Source organism: Ascaphus truei, chromosome 3 (assembly GCF_040206685.1).
Source record: "Ascaphus truei isolate aAscTru1 chromosome 3, aAscTru1.hap1, whole genome shotgun sequence".
Lineage (NCBI taxonomy): Eukaryota > Metazoa > Chordata > Amphibia > Anura > Ascaphidae > Ascaphus > Ascaphus truei.
The window spans coordinates 226,799,912-226,825,356 of NC_134485.1; the positions used below are offsets into that span (position 1 = coordinate 226,799,912).

At 44.4% G+C, this 25,445-nt stretch overlaps 1 protein-coding gene across 3 annotated transcripts in view; it reads left to right on the top strand.

The window, feature by feature from the left end:
• The window catches only part of CFAP47 (cilia and flagella associated protein 47), a 663,944-nt gene that overhangs the window by 633,248 nt on the left and 5,251 nt on the right, over positions 1-25,445 (top strand). For 2 of the 3 annotated variants that reach the window (XM_075590256.1, XM_075590257.1), the window contains one exon: positions 5,209-5,377. The exons of the other annotated variant lie outside the window; for it this stretch is intronic. In XM_075590256.1, coding sequence (XP_075446371.1) covers positions 5,209-5,377 — 169 coding nt within the window. The remainder of the gene's footprint in view (positions 1-5,208; positions 5,378-25,445) is intronic. 3 annotated transcript variants of the gene reach the window in all.

Below are 25,445 nucleotides of genomic sequence, written 5' to 3' on the forward strand. Positions count from 1 at the left end.
AATGACCAGGGCAAGCCACTACCTTCAGAAGATGGGACCCTCGGATGATGTGGAAGCCTATCTTCTCACGTTTGAACGCACGGCACAGAGAGAGGGATGGCCAGAAGCTGAGTGGGCTGGTCTAATCGCACCCTTCCTAAGCGGCGAACCCCAGAAGGCTTACTTTGATCTAGAGCCAGCCGAAGCTAACGTCTATGCAAAATTGAAGTTCGAGATCCTCGCCCGCCTCGGCGTAACCACGGCTGTTCGCGCCCAAAGGTTTCACGCATGGTCCTTCACGATGGATAAAGCCACCCGAAGCCAGATGTATGACCTCATCCACCTCGCCCGGAAGTGGCTACAACCCGAGATCAACTCAGCCAGCCACATCGTGGAACGGTTGGTCATGGACCAGTTCTTGAGGAAACTTCCCTCTGCCTTACGCCGTTGGGTCAGTCGGAGTGACCCCCACAATGCGGATGAGCTTGTGGCCCTCGTAGAAAGGTACAATGCAGCAGAAGAGCACCCGCAACCCACAGTCGTGGAGCAACCCCACTACCCGAGGTTCCAGGACTCTTCCAGAGACGGTAAAAGGGTACCGGGGTTAAGGGGCGCTGAAGAGCGGCAACCACCTTCACGCAGCACCAGCAACAGTGGTTCGCACACTAAGGGCAATAGCCAACATGGGGAGCCGGGAAAAGGCTCTAAGTGGGACACAGACTATGTACCTAAATGTGTAAATTGTCATGAGAGGGGCCACACAGCAAAAATCTGCCCACTAAATGATGAGCCCATGCAATGCAACAGCGTGGAACCTTATTCGCTGTTGTCCCAATGTATGGGCCCTAGCCCAGAGGACCCCTTGAATAACCATCTGTGGGCATTTGTAAAGGTTAATGGTAAGAGGGTTCGGGCACTTCTTGACTCTGGGAGCATGGTCACACTAGTGTCCGAATACCTCTTGCCCATTAAGAAGAAACAGGGAAACAGTTCACAAAGAGTGGCAATTTGTTGTATACATGGGGATAATTATGAATATTCCACTGTTGATGTTTTTTTTGAAACAGAGTTTGGTTCTTTAGATTTCAAGGTGGGTATTGTACCCAAACTGGCACATGATGTGTTAATAGGGACCGACTTTCCCCATTTTCTAAAAATGTGGTCCCCCGCTCAGAATAGCGCCCAGAGTTCAATAGCGGACCATAACGAAGTATTAGAAGAAACAAATCCTTTCCCTTTTTCAGAAATGGAGGTTGACGAGGGCCCAAATAAGAAGGGGGAAAAGGAGGAGTGCTGTAAAATTCCCTTCCCCATCACTACTTTGGTAGGGAATACCCCAAATCAAGATGTTGAGCAGACACTTACCACCCCAGAACCGGATAAGACCCTCGCTGACCTAGAGGTCAGTCCTGGGAGTTTTAAGAAAGCCCAGTGGGAGGACCCCACATTAGCGGTAGCAAGGGGAAATATACGGGACCAGAATAGTACTCCTGGCCAACCAGATAGGTCACTTGCTTACCCCTACTTCGAGGTAGAGAACGACCTAGTATATCGGGTTGATAAAAGGAAATCAGTTACAACTAAACAATTGTTGGTACCACGGACATTCCGGAACGTAGTATTACACCTCGCACATAGTCATCCATTGGGGGGACACCTAGGGGTGGAAAAGACAAAAGAAAAGGTTCTCCGAAGCTTCTATTGGCCTGGGGTTCTGGCAGAAATTACGAATTATTGTTCCTCATGCCCAGAATGTCAGATCACCGCCCCGTTCAAGGCGTACCGCAGCCCATTGGTACCCCTTCCCATAATAGAGGTACCATTTGACCGGATTGCTATGGATCTAGTAGGACCCCTAATAAAGTCTGCTAGGGGACATCAGCATATATTGGTAATATTAGATTATGCCACCCGATATCCGGAGGCAGTTCCCCTACGTAGCACCTCAGCTAAAAACATAGCAAAAGAGTTAGAAGTTCTGTTTTCCCGGGTCGGGATTCCTAAAGAGATTCTATCTGACCAGGGAACACCATTTATGTCCCAAGTAACAAAAGAGCTATGTAAACTCCTAAAAATCAAGCATCTCAGAACCTCAGTCTATCATCCACAAACAGATCGTTTAGTGGAAAGGTTCAATAAAACCTTAAAGAGCATGTTACGGCGGGCGGTTGATAAAGATGGGAAAAACTGGGATTGTTTGTTACCGTACCTGTTATTTGCCATTAGGGAAGTTCCCCAATCATCCACAGGCTTCTCCCCGTTTGAACTATTGTATGGCCGACACCCAAGGGGCTTACTGGATATAGCCAAAGAGACTTGGGAACACGAGGTTACCCCTTACAGAAGTGTAATAGAGCATGTTGCCCAGATGCAGGACCGCATTGCTGCAGTCCTACCCATAGTGAGGGAACACATGGAGAAAGCTCAAGAAGCACAGAGGAATACGTATAATAAGGGTGCTAGGGTCAGAATTTTTTTTCCAGGTGATAGGGCACTAGTTCTGGTTCCCACCGTGGAGAGTAAATTCCTTGCTAAATGGCATGGGCCATATGAGGTCTTGGAAAGAGTGGGAGAAGTAAATTATAAGGTAAGACAGCCAGGTAGGAGGAAACCTGAGCAAATTTACCATATAAACCTACTCAAGCCCTGGAAAGATAGAGAAGTCTTGTTAACCCTAGAACCCCCAGGTCCGTCAGAGAATCAAGAAACTGACCCAGAGGTTAGCATAGCTGAAACCCTGTCTGTTCATCAGAAACGAGAGGTTCAGAATTTAGTGAGAAGAAACAAAGAAATCTTCTCTATACGGCCAGGTAGAACTAGCGTAATTGAACATGACCTAGTCTCTGAACCGGGGGTCCGAGTTAACCTTAAACCGTACCGAATCCCAGAGGCCAAAAGAAAGGCTATAAGTTTAGAGGTTAAAAAAATGCTAAAACTAGGTGTAATTGAGGAATCCCAAAGTGGGTGGAACAGCCCTATAGTCTTAGTCCCAAAGCCAGATGGTACAACAAGGTTTTGTAATGACTACCGGAAACTAAACGCGGTGTCAAAATTTGATACTTATCCTATGCCCAGGGTAGATGAACTTGTAGAGAGACTGGGCAAAGCCCGATATCTCACAACCCTAGACCTAACAAAAGGGTACTGGCAGGTTCCCCTCACAGAAAGGGCAAAAGAAAAGACAGCCTTCTCAACCCCAGACGGCCTCTTTCAGTATAAGGTGTTGCCTTTTGGTTTACATGGAGCTCCCGCCACATTCCAAAGAATGATGGATAAAATTTTAAAACCACATGCTCGGTATGCTGCCGCCTACCTGGATGATGTGGTAATCCATAGTGAAGATTGGCAATCCCACCTTCCAAAGGTCCAAGCTGTGCTTGACGCAGTCCGGTCTGCTGGACTAACTGCTAACCCCGCTAAATGCACTATTGGTCTGGAGGAGGCCAAGTATCTGGGATATTCTATTGGCAGAGGTTTACTCAAACCCCAAACACTCAAAGTGGAGGCGATACAAAATTGGCCAAGGCCAGTTACAAAAAAACAAGTAAGGACCTTTTTGGGGTTAATTGGGTACTATAGAAGGTTTATTCCCAATTTTGCAACTAAGGCAACCCCACTAACTGACCTCACAAAAGCAAGAGGACCGCTAATGGTAAAGTGGTCCCCCGAAACCGAACAGGCCTTTAGAAGCCTGAAAGAAGCTCTCTGTGCCCAACCAGTGTTGGTCACACCTGACTTCTCCAAAGAGTTCGTAGTCCAAACCGACGCATCTGAGGTAGGGCTGGGGGCGGTACTCTCCCAGGAGTCTCAAGGTGAGGAGCACCCCATCCTTTATTTAAGTAGGAAACTAAATCCCCAGGAGAAAAATTACTCCATAGTAGAGAAAGAGTGTCTCGCAATAAAGTGGGCTGTAGAGACGCTCAAATACTACCTGTTGGGGAGAAAATTCCGGTTGGTCACAGATCATGCACCCCTTACCTGGATGTGTCAAAACAGGGAAAAGAATACTAGAGTGACCAGGTGGTTCCTAAGCCTACAACCCTTTAAATTTTCTGTGGAACACAGGTCAGGGCACAAACATGGCAATGCCGACGGGTTGTCAAGGATGCACTCCCTAATATCCATGGTCGCTCATCCCTCGAGGTCTGAGCTGGGGGGGAGGATATGTGACAGAAACCAGGGGATGGTAATAAATTCCGTATATAGGGCTCCCAGGATACTAGACAGTTTCTATCCTGTTTGGCCTGGGAGTGCAGCCTTATAATACATACACTCCATCCCACAGTTTGGCAAGCGCTGGAACTGAGGGATGAGAGATCCAGACCAGAGTTTGTCTGCTGCCTGATTTCTGTCACCTGTCATGCTAATTAGGAATCAGGTATGAAAGACTGATTTCCTGTTTGCTCTGGTCTCCCCACAAGAGCCAGGAGGCTGGAAGGCTGCTGAACTACAGAGGGGAGAAGCCTCTTCCCCAAACAGGTTCAATCTTTCTGTTCATTTGTGTAAGACTGCAAAAGTACCGTGTTTTGATGTTGGAAGTGGAAAAGCCACTTCCAACCCTGAGTCAGGGATATCTAAGTTAAGTTATCGCTCAGGTGAGCAGCTTTTGTTTTGATCTGTTTTCTGTTGTATGCACTGTGGCAGTCTCAGTGCCTGGGACTGAATAAACCAGGCATAGCCTGTTTAAAGGAACAGTACGTGACGCCTCATCATTTAACCTACCCTAAAAGACCGTGTTCTAAACAGTCCCGGACAAACGACGGAGCCCCGGAGTAAGCCGTTTGTCACAACGTGTACACTGACGTGAGGTTGCAGAATTTTCCCCTCTCGCATATTACGTCACATATTTATTTAACTTTATCTTATTTATGGGGGAAAAAATGTTATCCAATAACTTGATGACACTTTCACATGTATTGTTTGGAACAATTATTACCTCAAGTTATCACTAACTTTTTACTTATTTGTTTCTTACACAATGACCAATTCTCGGAATTGACCAATTCTATTCACAGCTGCTAGCTAGCACATTCCATTAAAGAGCAATTAATCAGGTACTAGTAAAAATTATTAAGAGGCACAAGAGACTTCACATAGGTATTCACATTTTTATTTAGCTTTCCTTTCTCTAAGAAATATCTTGCCCCATCATTGTTACTGCACAGATTTAAATACGTACATTCTATTTTTAGAGTTTGAAATCTCTGCATGTTTTTACATTGTAACTAGGTGCCCTGAGCCCTTCAGTGCATACTTCCTGCCAGGCAGCGATGTGGAGTTTTCTGTGTTACCACAAGCTGGAGAACTTCTTCCACTTGGAACTACTGGGACTCTCATTACTGTTGGTTTCAAACCGAGTATGTACAGCAAGAAGCACAAAGCAACACTAATGGTGAAGGTGAGTCACGTACAGTATGCATCCATTCTTTTAAATACATGAAATGTTTTTTACTTGACGTTGTGAATTGGCAATAAAAACTTCATACAGTAGCACAAGCAGAGTCAACTAATTTGTGGGAATCTAAATATTGACCCCTATGAAACATCACAAGTGTGTAATGAGTCCAAATTATTTTGTTTATAAAACAGTTCAGTCAGCACACATTGTGGGTAATTCTATATACAGCATCTGTTTGGGACATTTTGGGCTGAAAAGTCCCATTGGAGTCATTGGGCACTTCAGACAATATTGAATGAACCCCTTTGTTACAAAAAGTAGACATTTATGAAATGCAATTAATTGTTTGTTTGTTTTCTTTAACATTAGCTCTCTGTGTTATTTACACATGAACTGGAATCTATTTGTCACTTGAAAAAACAGGCATTCTTGAGGTCTTCAAAAGTGTTAATTTAAATTCTGAGATTGCCCAATCCTGGGACAGACCTTGTGTCCTATCCTGGCTGTACTTAAAGCTGCAGTTCAGTCAATATCCTGCATGTGTGTTTTTTTAATAAATCAGTTCTGTAGTAAGAAAAAATACTTTTAGCATTTTCTGTTTTAAATAAAACAACTTTGAAATACCAATTTTCTTGTATTCTATTTTAACAACCATTTGCTAAGGCACTGCCCCTTCATGTCCTGTCACAAGCCCTGGCACACCCCTTTGTCAGCCCTGCCCTCCCTCTAGCACATGTCAGTGCAGGAGTGCTCATGAATATTCATGAGCTTCCACTGAGAGAAAGAAGCAGAAGAAAAACAGATCCCTTTACTAATGAAGTCACCAAATTTCGCCGATCAATACATGGAGAACGAATTTACCTGCAGCTATAAAGTTCTTTAGGTAATTAGAGATGGCACACATGAAACTATTGAAGTAAAAAAAAAAATAAAAAAAAAAAAAAAATGACTGAACTGCAGCTTTAAGGCAGACACCGTCCAAAAGTAAGGTTGTTCCTTCCCCTCTGAGGAAGGCAGGTCACACAACTGGGAGCCTGAGATTGGGGCCTTCCCATGTGCTCTTCCCTCTGGGGAAGAGTGAGTGTGGACCATACCTCTGCCTCTGCTAGGGAGGTGGGGCAGAGCTAGGACAGCTGCGGGTGCCCTTGGCCTGTAGTGGCGGTCCAGGGACCATCATCCAGTGAATACTGACAGACTGTATCCAGCAGAAGACTGCTGAGTAACTGTTACTGCAGAGTGTAGTAATAAACCGTTCCTGTTTTGCAATATACCTGCGGCCTGGTGCGTGACCTTACAGGGGGGAGAGGTAATAAGTTCTACTGTGGAAGATCACCTTCAGTTCCTGAAGTCCACGGCAGATAGAGGCCCTGCACTGTTAAGGAGATATGTGGGGTATGAACCCCAGAAGCCTGTTCCTGTGTCCCTACTACCATCAGCGGATGACTCAGCCCTCCTTTTGCCAGCAGGTATAAGCACCACACATCCTGTAATGGCCCCTATCTGCAATTGGGTGGGGGAAACACCGTTACATAACATTTAGAAAGTCTTGAAAACTTGCATATACAAATAATTTGTTCTCATTTTCTTTATTTGAAAAACAGAAATGTGCAATTTATTAAGGCTCTTTTATTTTGTAATCACACTATTTTTTATTTAAAAAAAGTAAAGGGGGATACAGAACAAAAATGTGGGATGGGGTACAGCCAATAAAAGACACAAAATAACCATGATGCAAGTCAAGTCATTGTGGGTTAGTGGGGAGGGCCCAGAAAAATAATACTGTAAGAGGTATAGGGAGAAAGGGAATCTTTGTACATCTGTGCTGCCATCGTTTCTCTGGCTATCTTTTCAATAGCATAGTTCATGCCCCTCTAGGTTTCACTAGAAGTCCAAGTCATCCAGGCCCTCGCTCCCCCAAACCTAAAATTTTGGACCAGAGACTTTAGGGCCATGTGACATGAGCAGACAGACGGGGGTTCAGAAGAGCAGCATGGTAATGACGGATATACTTCCCTAAAAAAGTGAGACTGCCCACAATGAGGGTCACTAATGATAGATGCAACATTTATATGAGCAAGACTAGCCGTTACAGAGTGAACTCTATACTGAAGGAAATGTTCAAAATAAGAATGAGACTGCCATATACTGATTGAGATTACAAGTATACAGTACACATGAAATCTCCTACTAGTGATATCTGTGAGGCAAATGCTTGAGACTCTTTAATCTTCCACTGAAATACTGTACATTGAAATGAGGGAAACGTTTAATTTTAGGCTTTGTAATTATTAGAATGAGTAAAGTTGTCCAGTAAATTAGCAGAAATAATAAAATAAGGAATGAGGTTTTATACCGGGGCCCTGGGACCTGATTTGGTTCCTTACACTCAGCTGCTCAATATCTCAGCTCCAGGGTGTCTGTACTAGTGGCAACCTCATAAAAGAGTTAGTAGAAATCATTATACAGTATTTGCTTCCTGTCTGTGTATAAACTGCTTTTGTTAAATCTACAGCAAGTAGCCACAGAATGCTTCTTTTTCATTATTGTGTGATATTCATTATTTTTACTGCTCAGATCTCCTCCTTTCCATTTATACAAGCTTGTATTCAAGCAAAATAGTTTAATCTGCATAACAGTGAAACGTGTTTGCATCTTACCACAACATTCCAGCTAAATGGTACCTGCATGAATACTTCCAATCTGAAGTGTGATACCATAAAGAAAGTCTTCATAAACAGAGCTGGCGCCATAAGTTTATGATAAGCAGCAAGTAATACTTCAGCTTAATAATGAATTCCTTGGTGGTCTGTTCTCGGCTAGCAGTGTTTATCCGGCATGCCAACACTTAAACAAATGCATTTCATTTTTTGGCACCAAACTCTTTGTTATCTGTATTCCAATTTAGAAACTAAGCTGTGCTTCTTAACATTCCTAGTTAATGACACTGGCTGCCTACAACAGTGTTGTACAAAACTGCTGTAAACTTCTGTGCTATTATTTTAATGATGAGCAAAGAGTAAGGTTCACTATTAACAATGTGAATGTACTGCATGACAAAATTGTGGTCTGTTTATCAAACCAAGAAAAATCCCACTAAGAGCACAGAAATTAAATGGGTCATTGTGGGTATTTGTCAAGCTATTCACATGTAAATTGTGGGAGAAAAATGTTTGCAATACTTTCGTTGCAAACAGCAAAAAAAAGCACAGACACACTGACATACAGTAGACCATTCACTGATGTGAAATTGGGAGTGCACTGGTTAAGGCAAACTGTTTGCAGGCAGCTAGTGCTTGCTTTAATTGCCATGCTGAGCACAGCGTTATTACTGTATATCCACAGTGACTGCCTATCTATAATCATATCAATATTTTAATAACACCAAGAGAAATGGTGAGGAAGCATACTCCATAAAAGAGGACAGGACTAGAGATGGACTAATCTTACACCGACAATTGAATTTGCAACAAATATGGTGTTTCTACACAGTCACTGATATTCATTGCTTAGATTTAAAAAGTGACATTCGCCTATCTTCTTGTGTATGCAATAATACTGTCTGCCACCGCACATTTGATTGCAAGCGTTTATACATTCGATTCGCCCAAAAGCTGTAGACCCTAAAATATTGGTTTTGAGAGATAGATACAGTGCCTGGGATATATGCTAAGAGGATATGAACAGTATATTGATATATTGTAATGACTCCTGGTAACATATTTCCTAGGTATCTCAGTTGTGCTCTTTTTTGAGCACTTTGTGTCTCTCCACGTGTTGTTTCAAGTTTAGTTTGAGGGAATATTTATAGCACTTGACACTAGTAAAAAAAAAAAAACATACTTCAGGATCTGGAACTTCTGGGAGAATAAAATGCTTACACATTTGTGGGTAAAAGAGAAGGTAGGTGAACTCACAATTACGGTGAAGAATTGCCATAGGTGCTCAGAAAGTCTTAGTGAGTTTGTGTATGGCAGATGCTGGGAAGAAAGAAGATGGCATTCCAGTGGTCTTGGCAAAAAAATGTTGTAGTCATGCAAAAGTGCAAGGATCAAGGTTTCAGTCTTAGTGTGGACCTTTGACAAGATACAAACAGTTCAAAGATGGGCATTTTATATACACACTATAAAGCACAAAAGTATTGGAGAAACTCCACAACTATGCATCAAGACAAAAAGGTAAGCCAAACGTATTTGAAATCTTGCTTTTTAATAATGAAGACTGTATTTCAATACATTTCAAAGCATATACAATGTGAATGCTGATACAGATTATCCAAGTGTCCGTACTTAGGTGAGGTAATTCCTACAGAGTCTTTGAGAACTAGGCATACTGTATAATATTAACTGCAGAGACGGGTTTACAGCGAAAAAACGGAGCACAGCTGCAGCACAGAGTGGGGCTAGACACCAAAAAAGTCTATAATAAAATCACCTTTTTTTGCGTGGTATACAGCGTGGAGCACAGGTAGGAATACTCTAACGCGTTTCGTGCATAGTGCTTTATCACTCTTTGAGTGCATAAGTGCAACAAAGGTAACGAGGCAATGGGGCCCAGGTGAGTGTTGCAATCTAATGTGACTACTGTATGTAAACACAATTGTGCAACATAGAACCCATATATAGGGTGTAATAGTTACAAATAATTGTCTTTAATAATAAAGAATAATTTTTGGGGGCAGATATTACGTTTGCGCAAAGGGAAAAGGATGGTGGTTTCCGGAGCATTCACTCAATTTTTTTACTGTCCTCGCCACCTACAGATGCAGCCACAAGTATTAGAACTCTTGCCTTTTCATTTCTGGGCAGTCTCACAGTAAATGCCTCAACATTTCTGTGAGATTCTTAATGGCCCATCGGATTAACAAAGCAGGGGTCCCAAAGCAAGGGAACCCCTGCTGTGTTAATCCGATGGGCCATTAAGAATCTCACAGAAATGTTGAGGTTTGAGATATTTACTGTAGGACTGCCCCAGAATCTCCCAGAATTTCCCAGGTAAGTGTTCTAATACTGGTGGCTCCATCTGTACAAATATCCGTCTGTAAATCGAATTTTGTTCAAAAACCTGTGAAGAATTAGCAACACGAATTATGACACATTCACCCACCTCTAGACAGGAGCACATGTGATTACTCTTTTTGATACAGTTCCCTTTTGCATATCAACTATCAGCATTGGATAAATGATTATACAGACTGACTTTACACGGTGGCAGTAAAGAGAAAACTCTTCTTTCCTGAATAATAGTCATCAACCTAAATGCACACAGGCACCTTAGACCTTGAATACTTTTACCCAGTGCCCAGTTGCCCACACTACAATACAATGTGAGGAAGAGTAACCTGAGCAATAGGCCATCAGCCCTTCCGAGGACCAGATATACTAAGCTCTGTCAGGCTATGTAACATGATGTTAGCCTAAATGAATATCATACTAATAGAATCACTTATCCAAGTCTAAAGAGAATAACAATAGTTTTACTCATTTAAATAGCATAGCGTTCATTTTACAGACATGAAGTGCAAATGGCATGCGAATGATATGAAAATGAGCCGTTATCATAAGTATACCATATGAACTAGGCTCTGTGAATGTTTAACCAGAGAAATAACATTACATTATTTAAAGCCTAAACCTAGCATTACTACCATCCAGACACTGAATTATTTAAGTGTCTGGATGTAAGTACAGCTGTAACCAATGTTATTGCACCCCATGGCATGTTGCAGCGTGTGAAATAGCACAGTAGTCCTGCCCCACTCTCGGGCTCAGCTGTTTTACTTCCTGCTGCAACATGCTGTGGGTTACAATTCTATTGGCTACATCTGTAACTCTATCTTTATGTATGCCTTAAATCAGCGGTGCGCAAACTCCCTGTGCCTGCGCCCCCCTACCTGCTCCCTCCTTGGTGGCACCCCCCCTCGCGTCTAATGATGCATCAAATTACACTAATGGGGTCATGTGATGTGAAGTCACGTGACCCGCGGCGTCATTTGACGCATGTGATGTCACGTGTTTCCACGCGTCACACAGCTGGATGAAACAAGGTAAGTGGAGTGTTGCAGGAACCTCACTCGATCCCCCATCATTAAATTAAATACCTGGGGGAAGAGTACAGGGCCTCTGCAAGCGCCCACACCCCCCAGAAGTATCTCTGGCCCCCCAGTTTGCGCACCGCTGCTTTAAATAATGTAGCGTAATTTCCCTGTATTATTATACAATCCTCTCCTCCAAAAGCCCTATTTTAGTGTCTGACTGAGAGAGATATCAAAACTGAAATAACTTCATATTGTATGAAGATATCTTAGCGTTATCCTAAAATAATGTGACATTAAGAATATGCTAATACAGTAGGTTCTAGTTTGGATGTTATTTTTGAATATAATTAGCTTTCCGAATATGCATTAACCTCATGGAAAATGGCGTCCATTCCTGTTTCAGGTAATGTCACGTTATTTTCCCTGATTAAAAAGCGCTTGGTGGTCCTATGGGACCTGATTGGGCAAGTGCACTTAGTCAGACATGCAGGGCACCCCCAGCACCACCTGTTTGTTACAGTGCCTGTGAGAAAGTCATCTGATTGCTCCAGCATCGCAAACAGAAATAGATGATGAACTGGTTCCAGCAGCACTTCTATACTGTATGTTCATATTTCACAAAAGATTGGTGAAAATTGCAAACTTTTTCAGCAAAATGGCATCATTGCATGTAAATCTTTGCAAGCACCTTTGTGAATATTTGAATTTCTTGAAAAAGTGATGAAAATGTTTGCGAAGTGAAAAGCATTCACACATTTAGTTCCTAGCACAAATACCTGGAGGGAAGGTAAGAAGATGTCTAAAGAAAGGAGCTAAAATAACTTACAGGCACAAAAACATTATTTACTAGAGGGCTAAAGCTCACTGAGTGTAACTCTTCTTATAACTGTATATTGAACCTGTTAACAACAAATATCCAGTAACAATTACAGTAAAAACACATTACATATACTGATTATCATGTAATATATCAGATGTATTATACTAGCAGACCCCTTTCTCCTTATCCGTCTTTGTGTGTTCCTGTCCTATCATACTTTGTGTAGTATTGTAATTCAGTTATGCTTCTATTATAAAAGTGCTACTGTATGTTTGAATATTTATTATTCAGAAAGTTGCGTAACGTTATATTGCCCATTTTAGTCCTTGAGGAGATTCTTTGTAAGTTTTGCTATCATTTAATGAACCAGCAACAAAACAATTCATAGTTGTGTTCATACAGTATAAAGAGGTAACCTGTAGCTTTTGAATGCTCTGGATCCCACAATTTGGTAACATATATTTTACATCGTTTTTTATACGTTAAAACCAAGTAATTTATGTTACTAGATGCCTCACTGTAACAGGGGACTTATCCCTGTTCAGTAATGTGCCTTTAATCTAGCAGTGTGGTAGTTAATTACTAAACACCACCTGCCTGATTAGATTGTTTACAAAAAGCCTGCCTTTGAGACAGGAAATGACTCCTTAGCTCTGACTGAGAGCTGACTTTTGGAGCTGACCGGTCTTGAGCTCTGCACAGCAGAGCTGATTTCAAGACACAGGGAAAACTACTACACCTGAAGCTGAACCAGAAAGTGAGAAGATTTTCCCTCCAAGAAACAGATACGACTTTTATTCTTAAGAGACTGCTTACATCTGCTTATTTTCATGCTATATGTTTTGGGGCTGCGAGACATGCTTAACTAATGGAGATGTGAACTAATTGCATAGGATTTCACTAGAAATACTCCCAAGTGAATGGAAGCTTTGTTCCCTCCCCTGTGTTTGGATAATTTCCTGATGAAAAGGAACAGGCACAATAAAGCAATAATTTCACATTATAAAGACTCCTAATTGTGTACCTCTGTGAACGTCCGTCTACATTTGGTGTCAGAAGTGGGATAAGAGGTGTCCTTTTAGTTAAAAAAGACCGGAGATTTTTATGTGAAATTTTTTTTATGCTTTTTGCCTACAAACAGTCTGAGAAAAAAAACAAACAAAAAAAAACCTCATGCAGCAGAGATCAGAGTTAAAGGGACACACCACTGAAACTTACACTGCATTGAAATTTACAAAACCACAGATGGACTCTTTGCCCCAATCCCAAGAGGAGAGAGACTGCTGAAGCAGCTAAAACTTTATTTGCCTATCACAAAGCGCAATATGGTCATTGAAATAGGGGTTTTGCCTTCCAGCCATAGTCAGGGTTCAAGAAGTGAGTCAGCCCTTAAAAGGGATAGGTGTTTGTTGTTTTCAAAAGTTTCGCTGAAGCAGTGAATACAGATGGTGACCCACGAGTGGTACTGATTTTGCAAATAAAGGTTGCCACACCGCATAGCGCTACCAGCTGTGAATGGAGTATATGCAGAAAAGTGTGAAAATTGATACAAGACTGTGCTGAAGCAGGGGAATTTTTAGCAAACAAATGCTGAGTGTAAAATTACCCTATAAAGTAAAAGGTTTTTCAAAGCCAATTGCTGAGTGTTGAGTCCACTGCAAAGAATGGTTTTTTTTCTGCAAGTAAAAAAGTATGCCTATTATCTTGGGAGCAAAACAGACACCCAAAGTGTGAAGTGTGAATGCCATAATACCCAAAGATGAGACTGAAAATTACTGAACTAAGGCAGAAAACCAAATTCTGTTACTGAAGCGGAGGGATTGCACCTAGCAAGTAAATGGTGTATAGCAAATAGACTTTTTTACCTAGCAACTGCACATCTTGTATACCTGATAAAAGAAAATGCATGTACAGAACTGCTGATATTGAAACAAAAAATTACCCAAGAAAGAAAAGTCTACAGAGATGCCTGTGAGAGCTACGACCTCTACAAGCAAAATATGCCCATCTGTAGGACTACCACATTTGGGGGTTCTAGCAAATACAGTGGCAACAGCTGCAATAGCGCCTCCTTAGGTCAGGAAGAAAATTACACCTGATAGCCTAAAAATGGAGGACAAGATGCAGCGTTCCTGTAATGAACCCTACCCCACGGAAGAGTAGCCCTTCCAGTCCAATAAAGAGGAAGACATCTCTTACGGGGAACCCGAACCGAGTCACACCCACAAAACACCCCAAGAATGGTGGGGGTGCCTGAACTCGGCACGAACAGAAAAGACCGCTCCCTTTGACGAATATGATCAGCAGGAGACAGAGCAGGAGCAGTGGATCACCGAATATTTCTGTCAGCTAAAGCAGCTGCAAGAAAAGCGTGGCGTATATAATGAAGCTACTAAAATTTCAAATGAAGATGGAGACCCCAATATCCCTGAAGGGACGGTGTCATCCAAATCAAAAAGGCGGAAAAAGAAAAGCAGTTCTTCACTTACCGTGGAAGGAACAGACACATCCACAGATCCTGTGGAGGAAAAGGGGGACCGAGTTGCCCTGCAGCCTAGAGAAAATGGAGAATTCGTCCCGCGGGTAACCGAATATCCAGAGGGCCCAAGGCAGAAGTCGTTTACCCCAAAGAAGTGTCTGTCCGGTGCCAACAGTGAGGAACCCTTGGCCAACCATCCCAGGGAAGTGGAGTCGGAGCCAGTGAGTGACGATCCCTGAAGATGCCCTGAAAAATGCCAGGCATGACTGTGATCTGCTCTGTGAAGAATTGGAAAGGGAGAGAAAAAATAATGCTGAGCTACAGAAGACTGTCCTCGCAATTTACTCTGCGGCCAAGACCGAATTGGAGGATCTCAAGACTGAGCTAGATACTGCAAAGGCTTCTATTTCCGCCATGGAGGAAAAGCAGAGCCAATCTGATAAAATGGTGGCTACGCTAAAGCGGAAGTATGAGGAGGCACTGAAGCAGATGACAGTCTTCCAGCAAGAGGTTCACACTCTTCGCATAGAGCTGAATACCTCATAACAGGATGTCAACAGTGTCCGATTAGAGGTGGACGTATCTCAGAAAGAGGTTCAGACACTCCGCAGAGCACTGGATGCCTCACATCATGAGACCAACAGCTGCCGCACAGACCTGGAAGTTTCCAGAAAGGAACTACACAGTCTCACTGAGGAGCTCGACATTGCTAAAGAAACTATTGGTAATCTTGAAACAGATCTTGAAGTCTCTCAGAAGGAGCTTCAGATCCTCAACCTAGAGAAGGAAGTCTCACGCCAGGAGATTGTCATTCTCAAAGCAGATGTGCGTAAATGGAAGGAGGACTGCAAAGAGGCCCTGAAGAATACAGAGACTGAAAAAGGAGAAAATTCAAGATTAAAAAGAGAAAACTTAAAACTGAAAGAAGAAAATTTTCAGTTAACAGAAGTCAAGGAAAAGTTTGACGCAGAGCACCGACTGCAGAACCAACTGCTAGGTCTGCGTACACACCTCCAGTATGCTGAGGCGAAGCAGCAAACGCTGCAGGAAGAAAAACTGCAGGCTGCTAAAGAGGTACAAGCACTGCAGGAACGTCTGAATACCCAGTACGTCCCCACAGAGCAGTATGAGGAGCTAAAGGCCACGCTGCATGTCTTCAGAGCATCATTGGAAGCGGAGCTTCGATTGCAGGTGACTCTGTATGAGAGGGAGCGTGAGAAGGCTCAGAAACTGGAGCAAGAGCTGGAGAGACAGAGAGACTGTTCCATTCCCTTGAGTCAGTACACCAAGGAGAATACAGACGCAGTGGCAACCTTGACGACAAAAATTACAGAGCTCCAGAATATGAAGGAGACTCTGATACAGATTCCTCCAATACGGAAAAAGGTATTGGCTGTGCCCAAGCACCAGTATCCCACAGTAACTAATGCCCGCAAGGACAAGGGTACAGTGAGAGTTGGGGACTCCACGCAACTTCAAAACAAAATTACAAAGTTTGAGCCACCAAAGAAAGCACTAGCCAAACCTACAGCTGCCCAACAGGCATCAAACAGAGGTAGGAGTGCAGAATAAAAGCCAGAAGAATCCTTAGCTGAAGAAGCTGAACTGGCGACTCCGTGGTGTGGAGAAGCTGCAGAAAGACCACTTCAAGAGCAGATAACTCTAAGGGCTAGTCCTAACTGCTCTACAACTGATGCCATACACTTTGTCTACAAAAAGAGGAGTGCCCGACGCAACAGAAATCTCAAGACCGCGCACGCGATAAAAAGACTTTACGTGGAAAAAGTCCTCCTCGACCGACTGAGGAGTGCTGATCTCAAGCATCTTCGGGAGGAGACAAAAATAAACTGGAGAAAGGGCTCCAATCCAAACGGGACAGAGGGTTCTCTTCCTCCATCCACTCTCATTCAAGTCACAGAGTATCTAGAATGAGAGTGGAAGGATGGGCTTTGGCCGTGGTAAGCCCGAGCTTCCCACAAACAGGGGAGGTATGTAACAGGGGACTTATCCCTGTTCAGTAATGTGCCTTTAATCTAGCAGTGTGGTAGTTAATTACTAAACACCACCTGCCTGATTAGATTGTTTACAAAAAGCCTGCCTTTGAGACAGGAAGTGACTCCTTAGCTCTGACAGAGAGCTGACCTTTGGAGCTGACCGGTCTTGAACTAATTGCATAGGATTTCACTAGAAATACTCCCAAGTGAATGGAAGCTTTGTTCCCCCCCCCCCCCCTGTGTTTGGATAATTTCCTGATGAAAAGGAACAGGCACAATAAAGCCTATTATAATTTCACATTAGAAAGCCTCCTAAATGTGTACCTCTGTGAACGTCCGTCTACACTCACTCACTTTCTTTTAATAATATAACTCCTATTATAGGCTAAAGCAGTAAAATTCCGGGCATTATTGAAATCCCTGCTCTCTGATTAGTTAAAATTCTGGGCATTATCCAATCAGTAGCGTCCAGAATCTTTGCTGCTTGCATTGTGTGTATTTTCAATGTGTTTCTTTCCAGCCAATCAGCTTTCAGAACAGCTCTGAGACAGGGCAGGGGATTGGTCAGGAAGTATCAGCCATGGGTTGACTCCTCCCCCTCCCTCATGAAACAGAGCTGACTAAGATTGACTGAGTGACTGAGCAGATTCAGTTGAATTGGAGGGTGGGGAGGTGAGTCTGCTAAGTAAGTAAGTGGCTGTCTGCAGTTTGTGTGTGTGTGTGTGTGCGTGTGTGTGTGTGGCAGTAGCAGTGTTTATGGGTGTAGCAGCAGTATGTGTGGTGTGCTGTTGTGTTGTATGTGTGTGTAGCAGCAGTTTGTGTGTGTGTAGAGCTGCTGTTTTCTGTGTGTGTGTGTGTGTGTGTGTGTGTGTGTGTGTGTGTGTGTATAGAGCTCCAGTGTTTGTGTGTGTGTATCAGTGTGAGCAGCAGTGTTTATGGGTGTAGCAACAGCAGTGTGTGTGTGTGTGTGTGTTTGTGTGTGTGTGTGTGTGTGTGCTGTGCTGTGCTGTTGTGTTGTATGTGTATGTAGCAGCAGCAGAGTTTGTGTGTAGCAGCAGTTTGTGTTGTGTGTAGAGCTGCTGTGTATGTGTGTGTAGAGGTGCTGTGTGTGTGTGTGTGTGTGTGTGTGTGTGTGTGTGTGTGTGTGTGTGTGTGTGTGTGTGTGTGTGTGTGTGTGTGTGTGTGTGTGTATAGAGCTCCAGTATGTATGTGTGTCAGTAACAGCAGCAGTGTTTATGGGTGTAGCAGCAGCAGTGTGTGTGGTGTGCTGTGCTGTGCTGTGCTGTTCTGTTGTATGTGTGTGTGGCAACAGCAGCAGCAGCAGCAGCAGAGTTTGTGTGTGGCAGCAGTTTGTGTGTGTGTGTAGAGCTGTTGTGTTGTGTGTGTGTGTATGTGTATGTAGAGCTGCAGTGTGTGTGTGTGTGAGTGTTTGTGTGTGTGTGTACACAGAGGGGGTGGCAGTGTGTGGATATAGATAGCTGCAGTGTAAGCGTATATAGAGGTGGTTTAATATATTTACCATTTTATATTAATTAAAAAATCTATATAACTATACAAAAGTGTCTATTATTTGTATCCATGTGTAAAATTGGTGTACAGATCTCTCTCATGCTGGCAGTTATCCTGGTAAGTAGGCAGGGTTGCCAGTAACTATCATGGAGGTTTGCCCTCAAACCCTAGTGAAGTGTCATATGAGGCAAAGGAAGTGACAACATGCTTTGTGTCCACTGTTAGTGACATAGAGGTGGGTCTTTCTGGAGTCTATATATTACACAGCACTGCCTAAAGTTAGTCATTTCTAAATGGGTCTAGCTGTTCTTATGTTCCTAAGTGAAGTGTCTGCAGCAGTTCAAGTCTGTCTGTCAGAGTCACGTGCAAGCTGATTACACACTGTGTCCAGGGACCTGGCACAGGTGGTGGTCTCCCTTAGGGGAGAGGTGGAGAACAACTCAATTAAGAAAGGAGGAACCTTCTGCATGGAGTACCTCAACGAAATAAGCGGCTAAGTGTCGGCTGCGATGAGGGGCAGTCTGCCAGAGGAGATGACATTAAAGATGCCCTGGTTCAAAAGATCCCTTCTGTGTGAGTGTGGAGTTATTCAGCAGAAGGATGCACCAAGAAGGAGTTCCCCATCAGATACTTCCCCCTGCTGCCGTAGGGATCCTGATGGGGTGGAGGCGCTGTACCAAATGTGAGTAGGACTCAGAACACTACCTCAGACGCCTGTCATGGTGATATTCCCCATACCAACCCAGCGGGAGACTCAGGAGTCCTGTTGCCTGCAGGTGCACCACAACACACTTACCTGTAATTGGGAGCAGATTACACCCACAGGGGCCAATATGAGATTGGGTGGGGGCCTGCAACTGTTACAGCCTCTCAGCAGCGCCTCTAAAAATGTATCAATAGGACATGCTTTTACTAGGCACACTGGGAAACAGGGAGAGTGTATGCTGCCAGTCAGTGCTGTGGATGGGACGGGATCCTAGGGGTAGTCAGGAAGGTCTTGGCGACTCGCAAAGCACACCCTCGGGCCCTGAGAGGAGTAAAGTGGGTCTGGAGACAGGGCTATAGCTGTCCTAGCCACTTTGAGGCGGCTAGTCGTAGGATGCCTGAAGAGATAGCCTGGATAACTCGGGTCAGGAATTCTGGAGAGGATCTGCGCTAGAGGTAGCCAAGAGAGGTTGACGCCCAAGTACTGCATGCGAGAAGCCAGCGTACTGTAGCCAGTAACCAGAATACTTACCACAGAGCACATACTGGAGGAAGGTAGACACAGCATACACAGAGAGAGTGAGCCTAGCCTCGGGTAGTAACATGAGTCAGACATACATGGGATACATGTAGGTGGTGCATTGGTATTCTTTATTGCATCGAAATGGCAGCTGCCCAGCAGTTGAGGAGCACCATGTGTGATAGCAGTTATCAAGTAAAAATGGCGACCGCAAGTAGTGAAGTTCCGCGCGGTGCGGAGAGTCCAAGATGGCGGCCAGAGCCTGATGGAGAGAGTGCACGTGGTGTGTGTACCACAGAAGAACAGACTACCGAAGTGACTTTGGCTAATTTGTTATGGAGTAGCTCCAAGGCCGTGGCCGCGCCGTTTTTGTCCTGCCTAGGATCCCGGGGTGCTACCCTGGAGGACAGTGTTGAGGGCATTGTTGTTATGTGCGGATTGGATGGAGAACCTGATTGCCAGACGGTGATCAACCGACAAGTATCTACCTCAGTTGCTATAGTGAATGGTCGTGCAAACCAAGATGGCGGTTCCCGTTTCCCTGGGAGACCGCGTGGGCCGATTGAAGAAAATTCTACAAATGCTAAGATTGCAAGGTGTTGGCCGGGATTGGCGTCAAATAAACAACCCCACCCTGCTGGGGAAAGTGGCGCGAAAGCTGTGGCCGTGCCCTCCTGGACTGTGACAGGCTCAGCGCCAATCATGGGTCATCAAGTGAACCTGTGCGACCCTCCCTTAATATCCACCAGGGGGATGGGTCCCTGTATCTGCCAATTATGAACCGAGTTGGCTGAGGGAGGAGCTGGATGTGCGTATCCTGCCCTTCAGTTGCGAGGAGCTGGTGAACAGGCGAAACCACTGTGCAAAGTGTCTCCTTTAACCAGTACAATTGAGAACGAGATGGACATTGCAGTGCACCCCCCTATTCATTGCCAGGAGGCTTCCTGATAGTAAAGGCTGGGGATAAAGAGACATTGTGATGCTTGTGCATGCAGTGCCGATTGCCAGGCAGAGAAGCCAGTACCACGGCAAGATGCCCCCAATGTGGCATATCTTATCTGTGGGCCGTGGAACCCTTTGTGCCTGGGTATGCCGCGGAGGCAGGAGGAGAGACAGCCAAGCTGACGGCTGGAGCCTCGCCCAAGATCAAAACGGAGAAAGCTGACCCCGGAGAATGGGGATCATTGCTGATGATCGCTACGGAGAAAGAAATTGGGGCATGCAACCGCAGCGAGAACCCGGAACCTCGCTGTCGGTCCCCTGCAGAAGTACCACTACCCGCGTCGGAGTCTGCCTCATCGGACGAGGAGCAAGCAAGCCCGACATCGGTGGTGAGGCGCCTACCTGCAGACCACTACAGCTGTGCTGGAAAAGAGTTGGCAGTTACCGGTGATGTAGCGGAGCAGAGTCTGGAGAGTCCGCGATCACCTGCGCTGGTGCGGCCGGTGCGAATGAGTCCCACGACTGTGGCGACTCCCAGCGTGGAAGGCGGAAAGGACACCATCGCAAGCCAACGGAGCGGAGAGACACCCCCTTACCCTCCACAGGCTCCGATGGCGATAATGGCGAAGGAAGGCCCAACCAAGGCCCAAGCGGAGCGGCGAGAAGAACCATCACTTCCGGCGGCGGATGTCATTCTGGAGGAAGAGGTTCCGGTGGGGAACCCAACACAAGATGGCGGCGCCTCGTCCCGCGAGATCGATGATGTCACTTCCGGCGGACACAGCGGAATCGGTTGGAAGGTGGCCGCGCCCTCGCGACCGCTGTGCTGCACCAGATCGTCTGGAGGAGAGAAGACCTGGCAGGCCCTGCGGAAGCCTGGGAACCAGGAGACGGGGGAGTCTGACCTGCAACCCGCTGGTACCGGTCGAGGTATTGTCAAATTGCAGATCGTAATGCCGCATCGCCAGCACAAGTCCCCTTTTGTTCTGCCCTCGCCCATGGCCCAAACCCCTGTCCCTGTCACTTCCTCATCCGGGTCCCTATCGAGCCAAGGGCTGTCTGGGGAGTCACGGGATACCTCCGAGGATTGGGCTGGGTCAAATCTGAACTGGGGGGATTGTTTTACTTCCGATGAGGGATCGGGGAGGGAAATGATTGCCTCTGGGGTGTCGTCCAAATGGAATTTGATTGATTGCAATGCTAATGTAAAATGTAGGCCTAAATGCCTTGGGTCCAATTCTAGGTCCACAGGGACATCAGGAGTGTCTTCTGGGGGAGAACTGGAAGAAAGTGAGATGCCAGTTACAGTAAAAGAGCAGGCAGTGGAGAAAGAAACCAGATGGTGGGCTCCTATGTTTGAGGGGTATGAGGCCTGGTTGGACCGTACGCGGTTCATACTAATAAGGAGTGACATAGTGGACCACTGGTGGGATGAGGGCGAGTACTCAGATGAGGAGCGCCTACAATAGGTAAGGAAAAGGTGGTACGATATTCAGAAGGGCCTAGTTACTCCCCGAGGGTCGTCCATACTTTACGATGTGGTTGCTTCTAAAAAACCATTGTCATGGGTGCTGCCAGGCAGGGCAGGTAACAAGAAACTCATCCGCATCAGAAGGGCTGAGAGAGCAATAGTTGCCAGATACAAAAAATCTCATGGTCTGGAATATCCGTATGTGCCTGAGCCTCTCATGCAAGAGATTGAGGATAGCAGGGATACGTGGTTGAGGGAGACTGTGGAGGATTATATTATGTCCAAGTCAGGTGGTCACACACCATACAAGACTGAGGAGAGGATATCTTATCTTATGAGGGTATGGAGTGTTGGGCGCAACATCTTCATGCATAAGATGGAGTATAGGCTGGAGAATGGGCCACCCAGAACTTACAGCATTACAGTGAAGTTGTAGTGTGAACAACAAATCAGGGGTGTCTGATTTGACCAGTTATAGGGGAAGGGAGGCTTAGGGAAGTACCTCTGGGTCCTTTTGGACCAGGGGGAATGGGCCAGATGAAGAGGTAGTCCCTCGAAATGTTGCCCCCCTAGCATACTTTCCGTTCTCCGTTTTTTGTGTATATTCCTTGTGTTTCATGTTTTTTCCCCTTTTCCTTTCCCCCCCCCCCCCACCCCTCACTTTGTGACATGCCCATTTATGATACTGGTTTCTGCAAACACATTTGATTTATTTCTGGTTCGTTTTATTATTAAATGTTTATTCTGCATTACAACTGTTTTCATCATTTAGCTATTAGACAGTGAGTGCTGGTACTTACGTAGATTTGTTGCTATCTGAAGGAAGGTTCCGCAAATTTAGATCCCAGCCGGGCCGTTGGGTTCCACCAGGGGGAGATTGTAGCCATGTGTAAAATTGGTGTACAGATCTCTCTCATGCTGGCAGTTATCCTGGTAAGTAGGCAGGGTTGCCAGTAACTATCATGGAGGTTTGCCCTCAAACCCTAGTGAAGTGTCATATGAGGCAAAGGAAGTGACAACATGCTTTGTGTCCACTGTTAGTGACATAGAGGTGGGTCTTTCTGGAGTCTATATATTACACAGCACTGCCTAAAGTTAGTCATTTCTAAATGGGTCTAGCTGTTCTTATGTTCCTAAGTGAAGTGTCTGCAGCAGTTCAAGTCTGTCTGTCAGAGTCAAGTACAAGCTGATTACACACTGTGTCCAGGGACCTGGAACAGGTGGTGGTCTCCCTTAGGGGAGAGGTGGAGAACAACTCAATTAAGAGAGGAGGAACCTTCTGCATGGTGTACCTCAACGAAATGAGCGGCTAAGTGTCGGCCGCGATGAGGGGCAGTCTGCCAGAGGAGATGACATTAAAGATGCCCTGGTTCAAAAGATCCCTTCTGTGTGAGTGTGGAGTTATTCAGCAGAAGGATGCACCAAGAAGGAGTTCCCCATCAGATACTTCCCCCTGCTGCCGTAGGGATCCTGATGGAGTGGAGGCGCTGTACCAAATGTGAGTAGGACCCAGAACACTACCTCAGACGCCTGTCATGGTGATATTCACCATTACCAATCAGCGGGTGACTCAGGAGTCCTGTTGCCTGCAGGTGTACCACAACACACTTACATGTAATTGGGAGCAGATTACACCCACAGGGGCCAATATGAGATTGGGTGGGGGCCTGCAACCGTTACATATTTATGAAAAAAAGCCTACATTTAGCCTATAATAGTAATAATGCCGTCAGAACAGGGCATTACTGGCCAATAATACCCTTGCTGGGTTAAAGTCCCTCGGCTTCGCCTCAGGCCTACAACTCTTCCAGCCAGGGCATTATTGACTAGTAATGCCCTGTTCTTCGGGGATTATTACTTAATTCTTGATATTTTTCCTTTTTGAATTGGTTAGAAATTCAATCAACAATAATTGTCAATCCTAGAGCAACTGGTCAACCGGGATAATCAATCAATAGCCCATGTGTGGGACACTGGCTAAATAACTTCCTTAAATTAATCCCCAAATCATCCCCTAAGTGCACATACAAATTACACACCTGAAAGACACACCCACATAGAAACATAACACTACTCAAATACACATAAATCCCCCCTCATCAAGCACACACATATCACCTCCCCAAGCATATACATTTAAATCATGCTTCTAATTGAGCACCATGTACAAATACAGTACACAGCCTGAGACACACCGAACAACAAAAACAAACACAGATACACAAGTCATTGTACAGTGCATACAAAGTAAGGGAAATCTCCAGGCACTACAAGAATAATATCTTAATGTATGCTATTTATTTTACATACCTGAAAGAACAACGTTGGTTACCTTGATGAATGCCCTTATAGGTAAACATTTTTGTTTTTCAGATATGTAAAATAAAGACCACCATTGTGGCCTGTCTAAGGCATGTATTGTCTGAGGTTTTTCATATTAGATACACATAAAGGCAGCCTCTTTGCACACACTGGCTCCAGTGCACTTCCCCATTCCCTGGTACCTTACCTTAAATCTCTATTCATAATATTAAACTTTAAAAACGTTGTTATTATGATAAATCTTCATTACCATATCTGAAGTCCTAAATAGCAGCTATTTAGAGAAGGAACACAAATGACTAATCACTAAGTAGTGTTATGCCATACATGGCATTTTACGTCCCATTCACATAAAAAAGGACAAAATGTGCCTTACAACTAAGTTCTTCTTAGTAAAAATGTCCCACAATCTGTGGGAAATATTAAGCATATGGCATGTGAGAATACAGTATGTAAGATGGAAGAAAGTAATTTAGCAACTGTATGCAAATATCTTCTACTACTACTCTAAACTATTTTGCTTTTGTAAAAAAAAAAAACATCTTACAAATTTCTCTCTGCATCCGTGTTGCCCTTTCTTTCCTCTGATGTCTGCTACAACTCAAAGGCTTAACCTACCAGCATGGTTGATAACCTCAGAAGTTTTATTCCATAATATGCACATAATTGAAATCTGTTTGAATACTGTAGGTGGTGTGACCTTCTTCACAAACTTCCTCGGGCACATAATCTGGTCAAGGCTTCCATGATAAGCCAGGTCATGGCCAACAGATGTGTCTGCACTCTCCTAAATCATTTTCAATAGAAAACTAAAGCCCATTTGGTGTTGGTTTCTTGTATGATTTGAAATTTCCAAAGTATCATACAGGAAACAGCTGCACTAATACTTTTCTTCCATATTTTGCTAGATAATGTAACTTCCTCCTTAACTTATTTTCCAAACCCCAAGTATTCTTTATATTGATCAGTAAATACTTGCGTTGACCCACATCTCACACATGTGCTCTAAGCCTGCTACTTTATACCAATCCATTTTGGTTAATTCTGAAACATAATTAATTTACAATTTCCATATCTAATAATTTGTTTTTAATTATTGTCCACTTTACTTTTGAAAACATATGAGACCCTTGACCCTATGTTACTTTCTATCTCCCACCCTGTATCCATCTTACTTTTTGTCTTCGAACTGCTAGAGCATATCGTGTTCTCCTGTACGATCAACTTTCTTAATTCCTCTGCCCTTATGGATCATTTGCAATCTGACCTTCA